General features: G+C 40.2%; 1 protein-coding gene across 2 annotated transcripts in view; it reads left to right on the top strand.

Annotated features, from left to right (window-relative positions):
• The window catches only part of MAP2K4 (mitogen-activated protein kinase kinase 4), a 105056-nt gene that overhangs the window by 799 nt on the left and 90650 nt on the right, over window positions 1–13607 (top strand). The window contains exon 2 of one of the 2 annotated variants that reach the window (XM_029211285.1): window positions 9895–9927. The exons of the other annotated variant lie outside the window; for it this stretch is intronic. Within the exon in view, the coding sequence (XP_029067118.1) occupies window positions 9895–9927 (33 nt within the window). The remainder of the gene's footprint in view (window positions 1–9894; window positions 9928–13607) is intronic. 2 annotated transcript variants of the gene reach the window in all.

The following is a 13607-nucleotide window of genomic DNA, read 5'->3' as shown; positions in this document are numbered from 1 at the left end:
GGGGGTGTTCAGGCCCGTGCCACCTGTAAGGTGATGAGACAGCCCTTGGCCTGGGAGAGGCCAGGGGTTTCTATGTTAGCCTGGCATGCAGACCAAATAAATAAATAAAACAAACAGAGGGAGCTCGGTTGAAATGCAGAGATCCGGGAAATCGAAAGGCAGGGATCCGAGTGGTTCTCTGCGGGGACTGCACGTCTGAAGCAGCCCTCCTAATTAATGACTTTCCCCAGTGGGAATGCTTATTAGCTCTATGTGGCTCTTGACAGGGGCTGTTGTGAAAATACCAGGCCCCAGCCCGTGAGGGACCGTTTCCTTGAGTTTACTGGGGAATTTTGAGTAGTAGTGTTATCTTTGAAAACAGGGAATCTCAGAAATCTCTTGATAACTTTCGCAGACTTGCTTGCGTTAAATTATTAGCAGCGTCATTTGGGGTACCCTTCGTGGTCCGTGTGACCATGGTTACTCTTTGATTAAAATCTTCCGAAAGGGCTCCGAGGTCTATCTTAACCGTCTGTCTGGTTAGGTTTGACGTTTGTTGAGTATTTCGGGTTTATGAGAGGGTGATTCATGAAGCAGAGGCGGGATTTTATTCAATTTTATATCCCTGTCCCCCTCCCCATGGGATATACGTAAGGAACAGTGACAGATATATACAGGATGATGTCAGAGCTCAGAGGACACTTTCTGTGCAGGCCCTCAGATAATTAATTCAAATTAAATTAGTTATTGGATGCCACTGTGTTGTACAACATACAGATGAAGTACAGGATGGGTTTCCTGATCTTCCAGCTCTACAGTCTCGTTGTTGGTGGTGGTGGTGCTGAAATGAAACCGCAAAATGACAATTTAAGATTATATTGCATATCCAAAACAGGTGACTTACAAAGCTTATAAAAATGCAAGTTTTTTGGGGGGTGGGGGGTAGGGGATGAGTAGGGAGGCTAATAGTTCGAAAAAGCTGTAGAAATTAATTTTTGTTCAAAAATGTTTATTGAGCATCTGCCTAGTGCCAGGCATAGTGCCCTAGTCCTGGGTATATAGAAGAGAGTGAGTCAGATGGTCTCTTTCCTGATGGAGCTCACCCTCCTGATAGGATTGGGGAGGGAAGACAATATGCAGATAAATAAGAAAAATTGCTAATTGAGAAAAGTGTTATGAAGGTAACAAGCTAGGTTAGAAGTTAATGGGGGAGGGGGCAGTCTGCTTTGGTAAGATGGTCACAGAAGACCTGTCTGGAAAGAGGACTCTGTTACGATAAAGAAGAGGGTTCTACGCAGAGGGAACAGTGTGTGTGAAGATTCCAAAGTAGGAAAGAGCTTGGAGTGTTCTAGGAACTCAGAGAAAGTCATCGTGTTTAGGAATTATTCTGATGCGCTCCATTCTCCTCTCCCACCCCTGAGTATTTTTTTTTTAATGCCTTATGTATTTATTTAAGTTTTTATTGCACATATTGGACAGGTCCCTTCAGTTTTTTTGTTTGTTTGTTTTTGCGGTACGCGGGCCTCTCACTGTTGTGGCCTCTCCCGTTGCGGAGCACAGGCTCCGGACGCGCAGGCTCAGTGGCCATGGCTCACGGGCCCAGCCGCTCCGCCGCACGTGGGATCTTCCCGGACCGGGGCACGAACCCGTGTCCCCTGCATCGGCAGGCGGACTCTCAACCACTGCGCCACCAGGGAAGCCCCCACCCCTGAGTTTTGATACCCAGTAAACTGAACTTTCTAATAAGCAGAACCCAGTTTAAAAGGGAGAGGGAGCACATAAGACTTCTCTTTGAATTTTTGATGAATTTTCTTTTATCAGTACTGTGTCTAGCCTTGATTGACTCAGGAACCTGTTGTATCTTCTTGAACCTCTCTCAATTACTCAGAATGAAGAGAAGCACTTGAAACTCTCAGGACGTTTTCTCGCACAATCCAGGTTACAAAGCTTGAGCTTAAGCAGCTGTGTAGGATCTTTTTTGTTTGTCTTGTGATGTTAGAGCGCAACCTCCCTTACTTCACCTATCAGATCTTTGGCTTTAGATCATACTTCAGGTCCTTAGAAGATGTTTGGTAAATGCCACTCCCCCCCCACCCCCGCAAGCATGGTCACCTGCCACCCCCAAAGCACTGTCTCTCTGGGAGTTTTTAATGGCCAAGCTCTTTGCAATAGCAGGGTTTAGCTGTGGGACGCGTGGAATACATGTCATATTAACAGACATTGGTGGTCGTTCTGTGTGAGAAGCACCGTGCTGGGCACTGGGTCACCCTGCACATTTTTTCATGGCTTGAGGTTTGTGGCCCAAGAGTGGTCTCAGTTGAGAATTATTGTTTTTTTTGGTTTTTTAATATCATAATGCTTGAGTTAAGCCAGAGCTCTGGTGTCCTGGATTTGAATCCCCTCATCGGGACTTAAGAATTTTGTGACCTTGGGCAAGATACTTAACCTCTCCAAGCCTGAGTTTCTCAGTTGGGAAGCAGGAATAATGCTTACCTTACAGGAACTTTGAGAATGCATATAAAGTGTAGGCCTGACACACAGTAAGGATGTGATTGATGCATGTTAGCCATCATCATTGTTAATAGCAACAATACTCTTACTTGTAATGGTCTAATTAATTGTCTCTTTCATTATTAGCAGATGAGTCCCTAACGCCTCATGATCCATCACACAGTTTCTTTAGCTTCATTATTACTGGGTCCTACCCTTTTCTCTACCCTGTTTATTTCCATTTTTCATTATTGAGCATTTCTGGTCAGAGTATTCTTGATGAGTCTTTATTCTCCCTGGGTTCAGGTAACTGCTCTGCCGTGTACAAGCTCTGTGACCTTGGGGAAATTACCTACATTTTCTGAACTCATCTGAGTTTCTTATCTGTTAAAATAGGGATAATACCTTATGGGGCTGTTGTGAGAATCACATTATTAGATTAATGCACATAAAAGGGCTTTGAAAATTATAAAATATCTATACGTATATAAGGATTGCTATTAGACATGGCTATTTAAATGCTTTAGTTACTAAACCCTTAAAATGTAGTAGATTTTTAAAAACCTCATGAACACAAGAAGTTAAATTTATTATAGGAGACTTAAAGCAGGGAAAAATAAAACTTTTCCTTAAACTTTACTTGGATAGCTGAGAAATGTCAGTTTTAAAAAAATGTGTAGAATAGTTAGAATCTATAATTGAGTCTGAAAAACATGGAGACATTTGTAAAGTACTTGTTACAGGAACTGGTTATAAAGTATATGTGGTAAGTGCCTCTGATTCTCTTAATGAGCTCATGTAGGTAGTTTTTCTTTTTTTCTTTTTGAGTCTCAAATATAGATGTATAACAGAAAAGTTATGGACTAGTCCAGTCCTTACCCATTTACCCTCAGCTGAACATTTTATAAATATCAATTTAAGTAAAAAGATGATAGCTAGATTTTACTTTTAAAAAATGTGCAAAATGTACAGTGTAGCGACTATAGTTAATAATGCTGTATTGCATATTTGAAAGCTGCTAAGAGAGTAGAGCTTAAAAGTTCTCATCACAAGAAAAAAAATTATTTAACTATGTGCGGTGACAGATGTTAACTAGACTTACTGTGTGGCGATCATTTCACAATATGTACAAATAGTGAATCAAGTTGTACACCTGAAACTAATATAATGTATGTCAGTTATACCTCAGTAAAAATATTTACAAAATAAAAGAAAATACACAGAACTTTCAAGTGTAATGAAACATACCTGTTAAGAAAAAGTGAAGATTTAAAATCAGTACACTTTTTTCTCCCAATAATATTTGAATATAAAAAATTAGTATGAAATGCCCTATTTGTGATTATATTTGACTGTCTTTCTATTTTTACCATTTAGTTTGTGGTTTTCAAGAACCATAGGAGGGTGCCTTTATCCCAATTTAAAGAACTGAATTGTGCTGACAGTGGATAAGGTACCAAACCCTAGAATTGCTTGCCTTTCCCACTGTGTTGCACGCTATTTCTTTCACCATTTATTTGACATAACCTGATAAATAAAATCCAGGTCAGGAAATTGGTCCCTCCTCAAAGCACATATTGCATTTCCGTATGTTCCTTAAAAAGGAGAGCAACCCTAGTATTAAAATTTAAAAAGTAGAAAAATATAACGCTTTCAGGATACTGATTTTCTCACATTTTCTTTTAATGTCCCTTATTAGAGTGTGAGTGTGTGTTGAAACTTGTTTAAGATGGGATGTTAGTGAACCCTGTATTTTGAGTCATGTTTCTTTTTTTGCAAATTTCTCTTTTTCCATTCAATTTCTATTACCTAATTTGAGAAGCTGGGTTGATGTGGGCCCATAGAGTTTTTCTTATTTTTAGGGGTCTGGAGGTCAAAATCAACTCCATCACACATAATTCAGGTCAGTCTGCATCTCTAGGAGATAGAGACAGTCCACATGATACAACCTGAGGAAGTTTAATTCAGATTTAAAATTAAGAAGGGAAACTAATAGTTAACACAACTCTTTTTTCACTGTCTTTACCTAATTTGATGCTCATAAGTGCTCTTTAAGGGTAGATGAGCATGGTCTCCTTTCATATATTAGGGAACTGACGTTTAAATTAAGGAATTTGCCCTAGTTGAAGTGGGTTTTAATCCACCTGGTGACAGGCAGCCTTTGCTCTTTCTACTCTGTTACCCAGGTTCACATGGTTTCTCCGAGCTCTATTTAAGTCATTTCAGCCATTCAGGTCTGAGAGAAGAATCTTTGCCAGAAGTGATGCAGATTCAGGAATAGAAGGAAGAGATTATTTTAGGTTTCAGTCAGGGGGTGGAAGCTGTATGCATCCAGCCATGTTTGGGTTGATTTTGGAGCCTCAGGGCTTCCTGATGCTTCTTTGTGTTGCAGAGTTCTGAACTTGCTGGGGCGTTTACCCTGGCGCTTTGAATTTGGGGGCATTTTGATTGCAAATCTACAGGCAAGTAGAAAACTTTAATTAGATGTTGAAAGGTAATAGAACTCTTTCAACACTAGTATGGAAAAGGCACCCACTTAGCATAAGAGTTAATAGCATACGTTGCCATCCTGGCTAAATTTGTCATCTGGGCAACTTACTTTCCTGCTAATGGGCATGGGTTAGCTTCTGGCCCTTTCCCCCAACTCCAGGAAGTCTCCATGTGTCTCTTCACACTCTTGGCAAGGTTGAGAATTAACATGAACCTGTAGAAAGGATTCAAGGGCAAGGAGAGAGGAGATTGGGCTGACTTAACAGCCACGCAGTGAGAGGGAGCATTGGCCAGTAGTTAACACAGCTCAAGATGGACCTTTACAAAGAAGCTGGCAGTCCCATCGTGCACGGCTTGATTCTTGAAGAACAGCATGACATTCCCCACCAGGGAGAAGGATGGTGGAAGTGGACACCACAGCAGCTCTTTCAAGCTGTATTATATCTCATCTTACCAACAGTCACCCAAAGTATTCAAAAGGGGGAAGCTAGAAAAGGGTTGCCAGATAGATCTCTGTTATATATCTGACATATATATATGTGTCTATCTGTGCCTGACTTTGCTGAAAAATAAACGACATTAAATGGCTCTCCTGATGTGTTTGCCAGTGACCCTGAGATCTGGGTTAGGTTCCTGCCAGGAGACAGTACCCACTCCGGAGTTAAGTCCTCAGGACAGCAGGCTGGGTGTAGGAAGGGCTGAAACGGAGAGGCAGAGTGTGGAATCCTTTGTTTCTACCTCTCTTGGTTACAGGAAATGAAAGGAGAGGGACTGTTTGTGTGGGTTAAGCTGGTCTGATAGGGAAGGTACCATAATCGTTGCTCACCTGAGGGAGGTACCAGGAATAATAATGACTCTGATAACATTAACCTGCGCTATCCCAGGCTCTGTGTTGCATTTATTACCTTATTTAATCATCACAAAACACTTTCCGGTATTATTATTCTGTTTTACAGATGAGAAAATTGAGGCTCATAGAGGTTAGATACTTGCCCACAGTCACGTGGTTGATGAGTTGCTCTCCCTGGGTGTACTGGGCTTTCTTGAACGGGCTCCATGGTAATACAGTGCTTAGTTACAAACCGAAGAGTGAATAAGGTGGTCATCAGCCACAGGAGGGAGAGGAACTGGCATGTGAGGGCTGACAAGATCCTGAATTTTTTAAAATGTGGGAAGGATTAGTATTCATAAAATCATGAGTGGTTCTGGATGACGCAAATAACCTGGAATTACTAAATGAAGGTGGGTCCCTTTTAAGCTTGAGAAAGGTGAAGTCAGGAAAGCTCAAGGAAGTAACACAGCAGGAAATCTTGTGGAACTCACTCTAAGTACAATGAAAATACAAAGTTTGGATAAGCTTAGATAAATGCTGAGATGTTAGAGTCATAATGGTATACTATGAGTAACTTTACAGTTGAAGGCACACGCCAACATTTCGAGGTTGAAGTTGGAAGGCGGCAAGCTGCTGGCCTCTTCATGCTTGTGGCAGAAGGAAGATTTGGGAGCTTGGTTTGTGGGCCTGACCCAGTAAGGCAGGCAGCTGTGATTTTCTTTGTATCAGTGTGGCTTCATACTGGAGTTCATCATCCCTTTTCAGCATTACCAGAATCCAGGGTGTCCAGGAAACTATAAGGCGCTACTGAGGAGGTGGGAAGCTGCTTACGCCCCTGTCCCGCCCTCCCCCCCGTTATACCCTCAGCCCAGGCGAAGGGCAGTGCGGATGGTCGCTGTGCCCCATGAGGGCCACTAGACAATCAGAATTACACGTGGACACGCTGTTTCAAATTCTAAGATTACTTGATATTATTCTTAATTTTATATATAAATGAGGAAACTGGGGCTCAAGCAAGATGCCTCTTTTGAGTTTCACAGTTGGAACTAGAACCCTGGTCTGACATTCTTCATTTTGTTTTCTACTTTCTCAAATACTCTTTGCCTTTGGTTTTAATATACACTTATACACATCCTAAACAGCCTTTTAAACGGATACAGGCAAGCTCACTTTATTTGGTAAATACAGTAAATTGTGGGTTTCCAGTTATGGCCAGTTAAGGACTCTCAAGATTGAGGTTGGACGGTGAGAATGAGGGGAAAATGTGGTGGGAGAGTCCTGGTGAGAAAAAGGAGGGGAAAAAGCCCCACAGAGCTTTATTTCTTTGGTAGGCCTACTAGCACCCTGCCCTGTACATCTCAATATTTATTCTTGGGGGTCTGAGGTTTGATGAAAAGAAACTTGGCTGGGGCCATGTACTTTCCCACATCTGTACTGTAAGCACCAACTCTCTGACCTTTGCGGGTTCTTATTTTTTTTTTTTTTTTTATTGGCTGCGTTGGGGCTTTGTTGCTGCGCGTGGGCTTCCTCTAGTTGCAGCGAGCGGGGGCTACTCTTCATTGCGGTGCGCGGGCTTCTCATTACGATGGCTTCTCTTGTTGCGGAGCACGGGCTCTAGACGCGCGGGCTTCGGTAGTTGGAGCACGTGGACTCAATAGTTGAGGCTCGCTGGCTCTAGAGCGCAGGCTCAGTAGCTGTAGCACACAGGCTTAGTTGCTCCGCGGCATGTGGGATCTACCCGGACCTGGGATCGAACCCGTGTCCCCTGCATTGGCAGGCGGATTCTTAACCACTGCGCCACCAGGGAAGTCCCCCTGGTTCTTTTCCATATATATAATCTCTCTCTTTTGAGTCCCCCCCCCCCCCCCGCCGTGTGTGTGTGTGTGTGTGTGTGTGTGTGTGTGTGTGTGTGTGTGTGTGTGTGTATAGTCTTTTAGAGGTCTAGAAAGATTTAGGTAATGGCTTTTTATCTGATTTAATTGATAAGATTACATGGAGTTCCAAGGAAAAGCTGAGCCATCTGTTCTAGCTACTTTAGCCTGTGCTTGTCAGTTAGCAAGTCTTTTCTGAGTGAGAAATAATGCAGAGATAGATGTAGGTATGAGTCCTTAGAATCTGTTCATCTGGTCACTTCATCCATAATTAGGTAAAAAGAGCAAGTCTGTAGTTATGCTTTGAGAATTTCACCCCTTCCCTTTTAGCTACATGTATGGATTCTGTACTGATGACAGAACTTCAAGTTTTGAGAATTTTTTGGCATTTAAAAGTGGGCTTAACTTCTGATGTGTTAGGGGAGTAATTGGTGACATTCTAACATTCCCAGTTACATATACCTTATATTTTTTTCTATTCATTGTACTTTTATCCTTTAGCTTACTTTTTATACAACTATACAGATCCAATTCATTCTTTTTCACATACTTCTCAGATTTATTTTTCTTGCTCCTTTCCCCATTCATCTTGCTATTTAGTTCACCTCTTTGCTCACCTTTTATTTTTGCTACCTAGTAGCACCTATTGAGCGTATTTAGAGCTAAAAAGAGAATAGTAACTATCCCTTGAAGTTGTTTCAGTGTTTCACCAGCTTCCTCTCTAGTCTCCAGGTGAATTTTCCGTTCCCTCTTCCAGCGGAGGGGGTGGGAGATGGGCTTCTGAGCTGCGGCCAGGCTCCTCTGTGTTTCCTATTCCACTGCTGCTTCCACAGTGCCAGCTGCCAGCTCCCTTTCCTCCTGACTTGTGCCAGCTCATTTTGCCTGGTAGGAGGCTGGCTGGTGTTTAGTTGCTTAGGCTTATAAGATCCACAGAATCCATTTTTTGTTGTTTGTTTGTTTGTTTGTGTTTCCTTCTGAAGTCTGTTCCTGCTGCACATCTGGCGGGGGGGGGCGGGGGGGCGGGCAGCACGTGTATGGAGCCTCAGCAGTAGAGGTACAAGTGTCAGGGCACTGCCTCCAGTTTGCCCCCAGGACTTTGTCCCTTGAAGTCTCCACTCCCACTTCCTCCCACTTTGCCATCAGGTAGTAAGTAGGCAGTGGGTTACTTTTGTGTCCCAAAGGTACCTTCATGTCAGAGTAGCTACATGAGCCATTTTTCAGGTTTTGTGCATTATAGGTACTATATCTTAAAATTCTAGGAATTTCAGAGCTGGATGGGAAAGACTACTTAAACATATCCTTTCTAGTCCTGGATTTTTTTTTTTCTGCAAGTTTTGATTGAATTTATATAACTACAATTTGAGTGATACTCATTCTAAATTTGCTTTCCCTATTTTGTTCCCCAAAGCAATAATAAACACAAGCATAGGTAGACCACTGAGAAAACTAGAAATTCACCCAATAGACTATGATGGCAAATGAATATTTTGGGAAGGCTTTTGTTTTGAACAGCTTACTTTACTGGGTGCATTTTACAAAACTACATCTGTATAAATATATGCATAAGGTATAACGAGGCCCAATTGAATTTGGAGAATATGTTTATGTTTCTAAGGAGAATTTAGAGGTTTTCTTCCTATAACTGCTATAGTCCTACTTACCGTTTCTAGGGACATGGTCTTTTTTCAGGCCTACTTCACAGGAATTTAAGCACCTCTTTAGTAGTTCACTGTCTTATCATTTGAGGTTAGCTCACTGGCAGAATGTTGCTATGTGTGTTTAGCTCTCACAATTTATCAACTACCAAAGCTTTTGAATCAGGGGTAGTAGTTAATCGAGTAATTCCAAGTCAGTAATTTGAGTTAATAAAATAGCTTGTGATATGTTCTGAACTTGTAGATTGAAGAAATTGACAAAACTGTCTTAAAAGTTGTTCTTAACTTCCAAGGGCTAATAGCTATTCTTTTTATTGAATAGATGTGAAAATTAACGGTAAAGACAACATAACTCTTATAATTTAAACTTGATTTCAGTTTCGTATAATAAAGTACAATTAAGTCAGAAAGAGCTGAGTTTTTGAAGAAAGCCCGTATGTTATAGTTCTATCTGTGATGGTGGAGGTTATATGATTTGAACTGTTCTTGAATGTAATATAAAAATGCTATGTCATGTTCTAATTTTGATTTGTTTGATTTACAGTAAATGAACTGGAACTTATCTCTTTTACTTTAGGCTTTCAGATAAACTTCTGTGAAAAGGCACAAAGTAAGCTACAAATTTTATGATGTTATGCTACTTAATTTTTTTATATCCATCTTGGTATTGGGAATGTGTCCACTATTGTTTCAACTAACCAACCATGGCAATTTTACTTTAAAAGAGCTTCCATTTTTCATTCATTTTCCAAATACAAAAAAAAAAACAACAACTGTATTATATTCTTGCTTTCACTTGCAATTGAAATAGGAGAAACATATGTGTAGGTATTCAAATGTATGTAAGTATAGAAAGATGTATATAGATATAGACAGATGTACTAGATTTAGAAAGATGTATAGAGGTATAGAAAGACATCTATTCATATGTATATAGTTATATAGAAAGATGTACATAGATATTTGGACTTAGCCATAATTTAAATCACAGGTTGAGGAAAGTTCACTTTTAAGATTGGAGTGCAGAAAGTATACAGTATAACTGTATTCTGAGACCTCATGCTTTAAAATTGATTTATTTTAAAGGATCCATTTAATGAATTTTAATTTTTTTCTTTAAAACAAAGCTTTTTTCTTCCTCCTCCCCACCCCCCAATATAGACTAGGGTTTTTGTTTGTTTGTTTGTTTTTTAATAAATTTATTGATTTTATTTATTTATTTTTGGCTGCATTGGGTCTTCGTTGCTGCGCGCGGTCTTTCTCTAGTTGCGGCGAGCAGAGGCTACTCTTCGTTGCCGTGCACGGGTTTCTCCTTGCAGTGGCTTTTCTTGTTGCGGAGCACGGGCGCTAGGTGCGCGGACTTCAGTAGTTGTGGCTTGCGGGCTTCAGTAGTTGTGGTTCACGGGCTCTAGAGCGCAGGCTCAGTAGTTGTGGCACGTGGGCTTAGTTGCTCCGCAGCATGTGGGATCTTCCCGGACCAGGGCTCAAACCTGTGTCCCCTGCATTGGCAGGTGGATTCTTAACCGCTGCGCCACCAGGGAAGCCTTAGACTAGGGTTGTATATTAGGGTACCAGTCTTCATATACCACAGAATAGGTTTTCTATAAGAAAGCAAAATTTATAAAGCCAAAACAAATGCATTTTAAACTTAAATGTCATTTGTATAAAATGCGGTTTAAAAAATCCCAACTCAAGAAGGCTATTCTCCAGTTAACATAAATATATCCCAAAATATAATGTATTCATCTTCTGCTTGTTGACTCATAGAGTGGGGAAGAATAACGACCGCTTTTTTTTTTGCTGTGCTGCGAGGCTCGTGGGATCTCAGTTCCCTGACCAGGGATTGAACCTGGGCCACGGCAGTGAGAGCCTGGAATCCCAACCACTAGGCCACCAGGGAACTCCCACGACCGCCTTTTGATGTACATCATTGTCTTTTCCCCCCAGCTTTATGAGATGTAGTTGACATGACACTGTGTAAGTTTAAGGTGTACGCATGATGATTTGATGCCCTTACATATTGCGAAATGATTACCACATTAGGGTTAGTTAACACCTCCATCACCTCACATAATTAGTATTTCTTTTTTGTAGTAAGAACCTTTAAGATCTACTCTCCTAGCAACTTTCAAGTACATAATGCTGTATTGTTAACTGTAGTCACCGTGCTGTTACCTTTTAGATCCTCTGATGTGTATCATTCTTAAGTAAGTTAGTTCAAACGAAATAAAGTTTAACCTGGAGAAAACATTTCTGCTGTTTTAAAATTTTCTGATGGAATCAAAATGCTTAATTTCCATTGGTTGAACATTGTGACTTCCTTTGAAAAGCAGTGAACAAAAATTTATTTCTTGATTGGTTTATCCATGATATAAATATATAACGAGCAATAGAGTAAGGCAGCTAGATCCTAGGATAAAATTTTTTAATTGGTCCATTATTGTCATCCTTCTCTTACCTTAAACTAAAAATAGTATACGATTTCCTGCTCATAGTGAACCTACATATATGATATATATCTACATGTAATGTAGTTACAGCTTCTATTTTATGCTATATTTTAATTTTAACACAGTTTTTAGCTTTCTGTTTAAGTATTTCTGTTAATATTTAATATACTTTTAAATTTTTATTTACATATTGACAGAAAATCTAATTTAAGAAAAATGCTGACATTTTAAAAATTTAAAGCTGCATTTGCACTGTTGCTTTTTTTCTCTTAGTCCTATTGTGAACATAAAACAAGAGAAACATTGATTTTATTAAATTTAAAATTGTGTATACAGTGACTATAAATGGCTCTGTAGGTAGATGTAAAATGCCTTTAGACTTTCTAAGTGGTACTGTCCTCTCCCATTGTTACAGAAATGATAGGTTTGCACTGCTGCTTGCTTTATTACACGCGGCGGAACCTAACTGTGTATTCCCACTTGATGCCCACTTTTGGTTGCCTTCACTACCTCTTTACACTGTGACTGCTTTCTCATATCTCCCCTTTTATTTCTCCCTCTGTCTTTGGGAGGTCCTTCTCTTAATTTTCCAGCTTTTGGAATTCATACAGTTTTATACATTCATTCACAGAGCACATGTTAGACACATAGGTACCACCGAATGAGGGAGATTATTGGGGCAGAAGTGAATAGAGCCCTAAGCCCTTAACTAAGGGCTTAATAGAGCCCTTAGCGGGCTCTTAGTGCAGTGGACTAGGGTTGTTCTTGATTGCAAGCATACGACTACTGATGCTGCGGATTGATTAGTAGCTGAACCCAGGATGAGGTGGTGCAGGAACGCATATGTACTGGGCACCTTTGCTTCCACTGTTCTGTCCTGAGAGAGAACTAACATGAGGGCTGCTGTGGGGTCTCATGATAGCTGCTTTCCTGATTGGAGACCGCGGCTCAGAGATCCAACAATGGCCTGTCCTGCTTTGGAGTCAAGCAGAGCTGTCTGTGCTGGCTTGGACCTCAGTGGAAGTCTTGAGGAAGGGGAGGGTTGGACCTGAATGATGGTACGGAGGGCCAGCTTTGAGGTCACAGCATTTATTTTTGAACTCTTGGTTCCTGTATTTTAGGGTAAGTTTTCAGTTGCTTACATATATTAACACTTTTTCTCAAGCTGGTCCTATGATTTGCATGTCTTAAAAGTTATAAGTGCAATTTGGTAATGTTTTCAGAAAATCAGTCTTCCAGTTTGCTCTGGAATATAGCCATTAACTGTATGTTAAAAGTAGCCACTCATTTCTTTAAAAATAAGGGGCTTGAAATCACCAAAGCAATGTTTTCTTGACTATTAGGGCATACTCTAGTGCCAGTTTTATTTTAAGGGTGTTTCAGAATTTTCAGAAAAACTACAGTTTAATTCATTAAAAATAATTACATAGCATACAGTAGTTGTAGGAGGGGATGGAGTACAAAGAACACAAAAGTACATATTGTTAAAAGTCCACTATGTTTGAGTCTGCTTCAAATGCTCAATTCTCCATCATAAACCAAAAAGACTTATTTTAAGATGATTCTGATGACTAATGGAAGCTCTGAAGGATTAATTTTCCCCCATTGTTTGACTTACACATAGTTTTTATTTTTTATATTGTTACATTACTGTTCCAATCAGTCTATTACAATTGCCTGTTATGAGTTAGTGGCGTTTTATTGGTGATGTGTGTGTAGGTTTTTAACACACACCCAGACAAATAGTGTGAGACTGCATATTTTATTTTGGAACCAGATTTTTATAGAAATTCAATAAAAATCCACTTTGCACCTCATGATCTTTTTTTTATCAATTATA

Source organism: Monodon monoceros, unplaced genomic scaffold, assembly GCF_005190385.1.
Source record: "Monodon monoceros isolate NGI ecotype Baffin Bay Population unplaced genomic scaffold, NGI_Narwhal_1 Super_Scaffold_9, whole genome shotgun sequence".
In the NCBI taxonomy this organism is placed as follows: Eukaryota; Metazoa; Chordata; class Mammalia; order Artiodactyla; family Monodontidae; genus Monodon; species Monodon monoceros.
The sequence above is the reverse complement of the archived record's forward strand: the minus strand, read 5'-3'. Positions and strand labels throughout refer to the sequence as shown.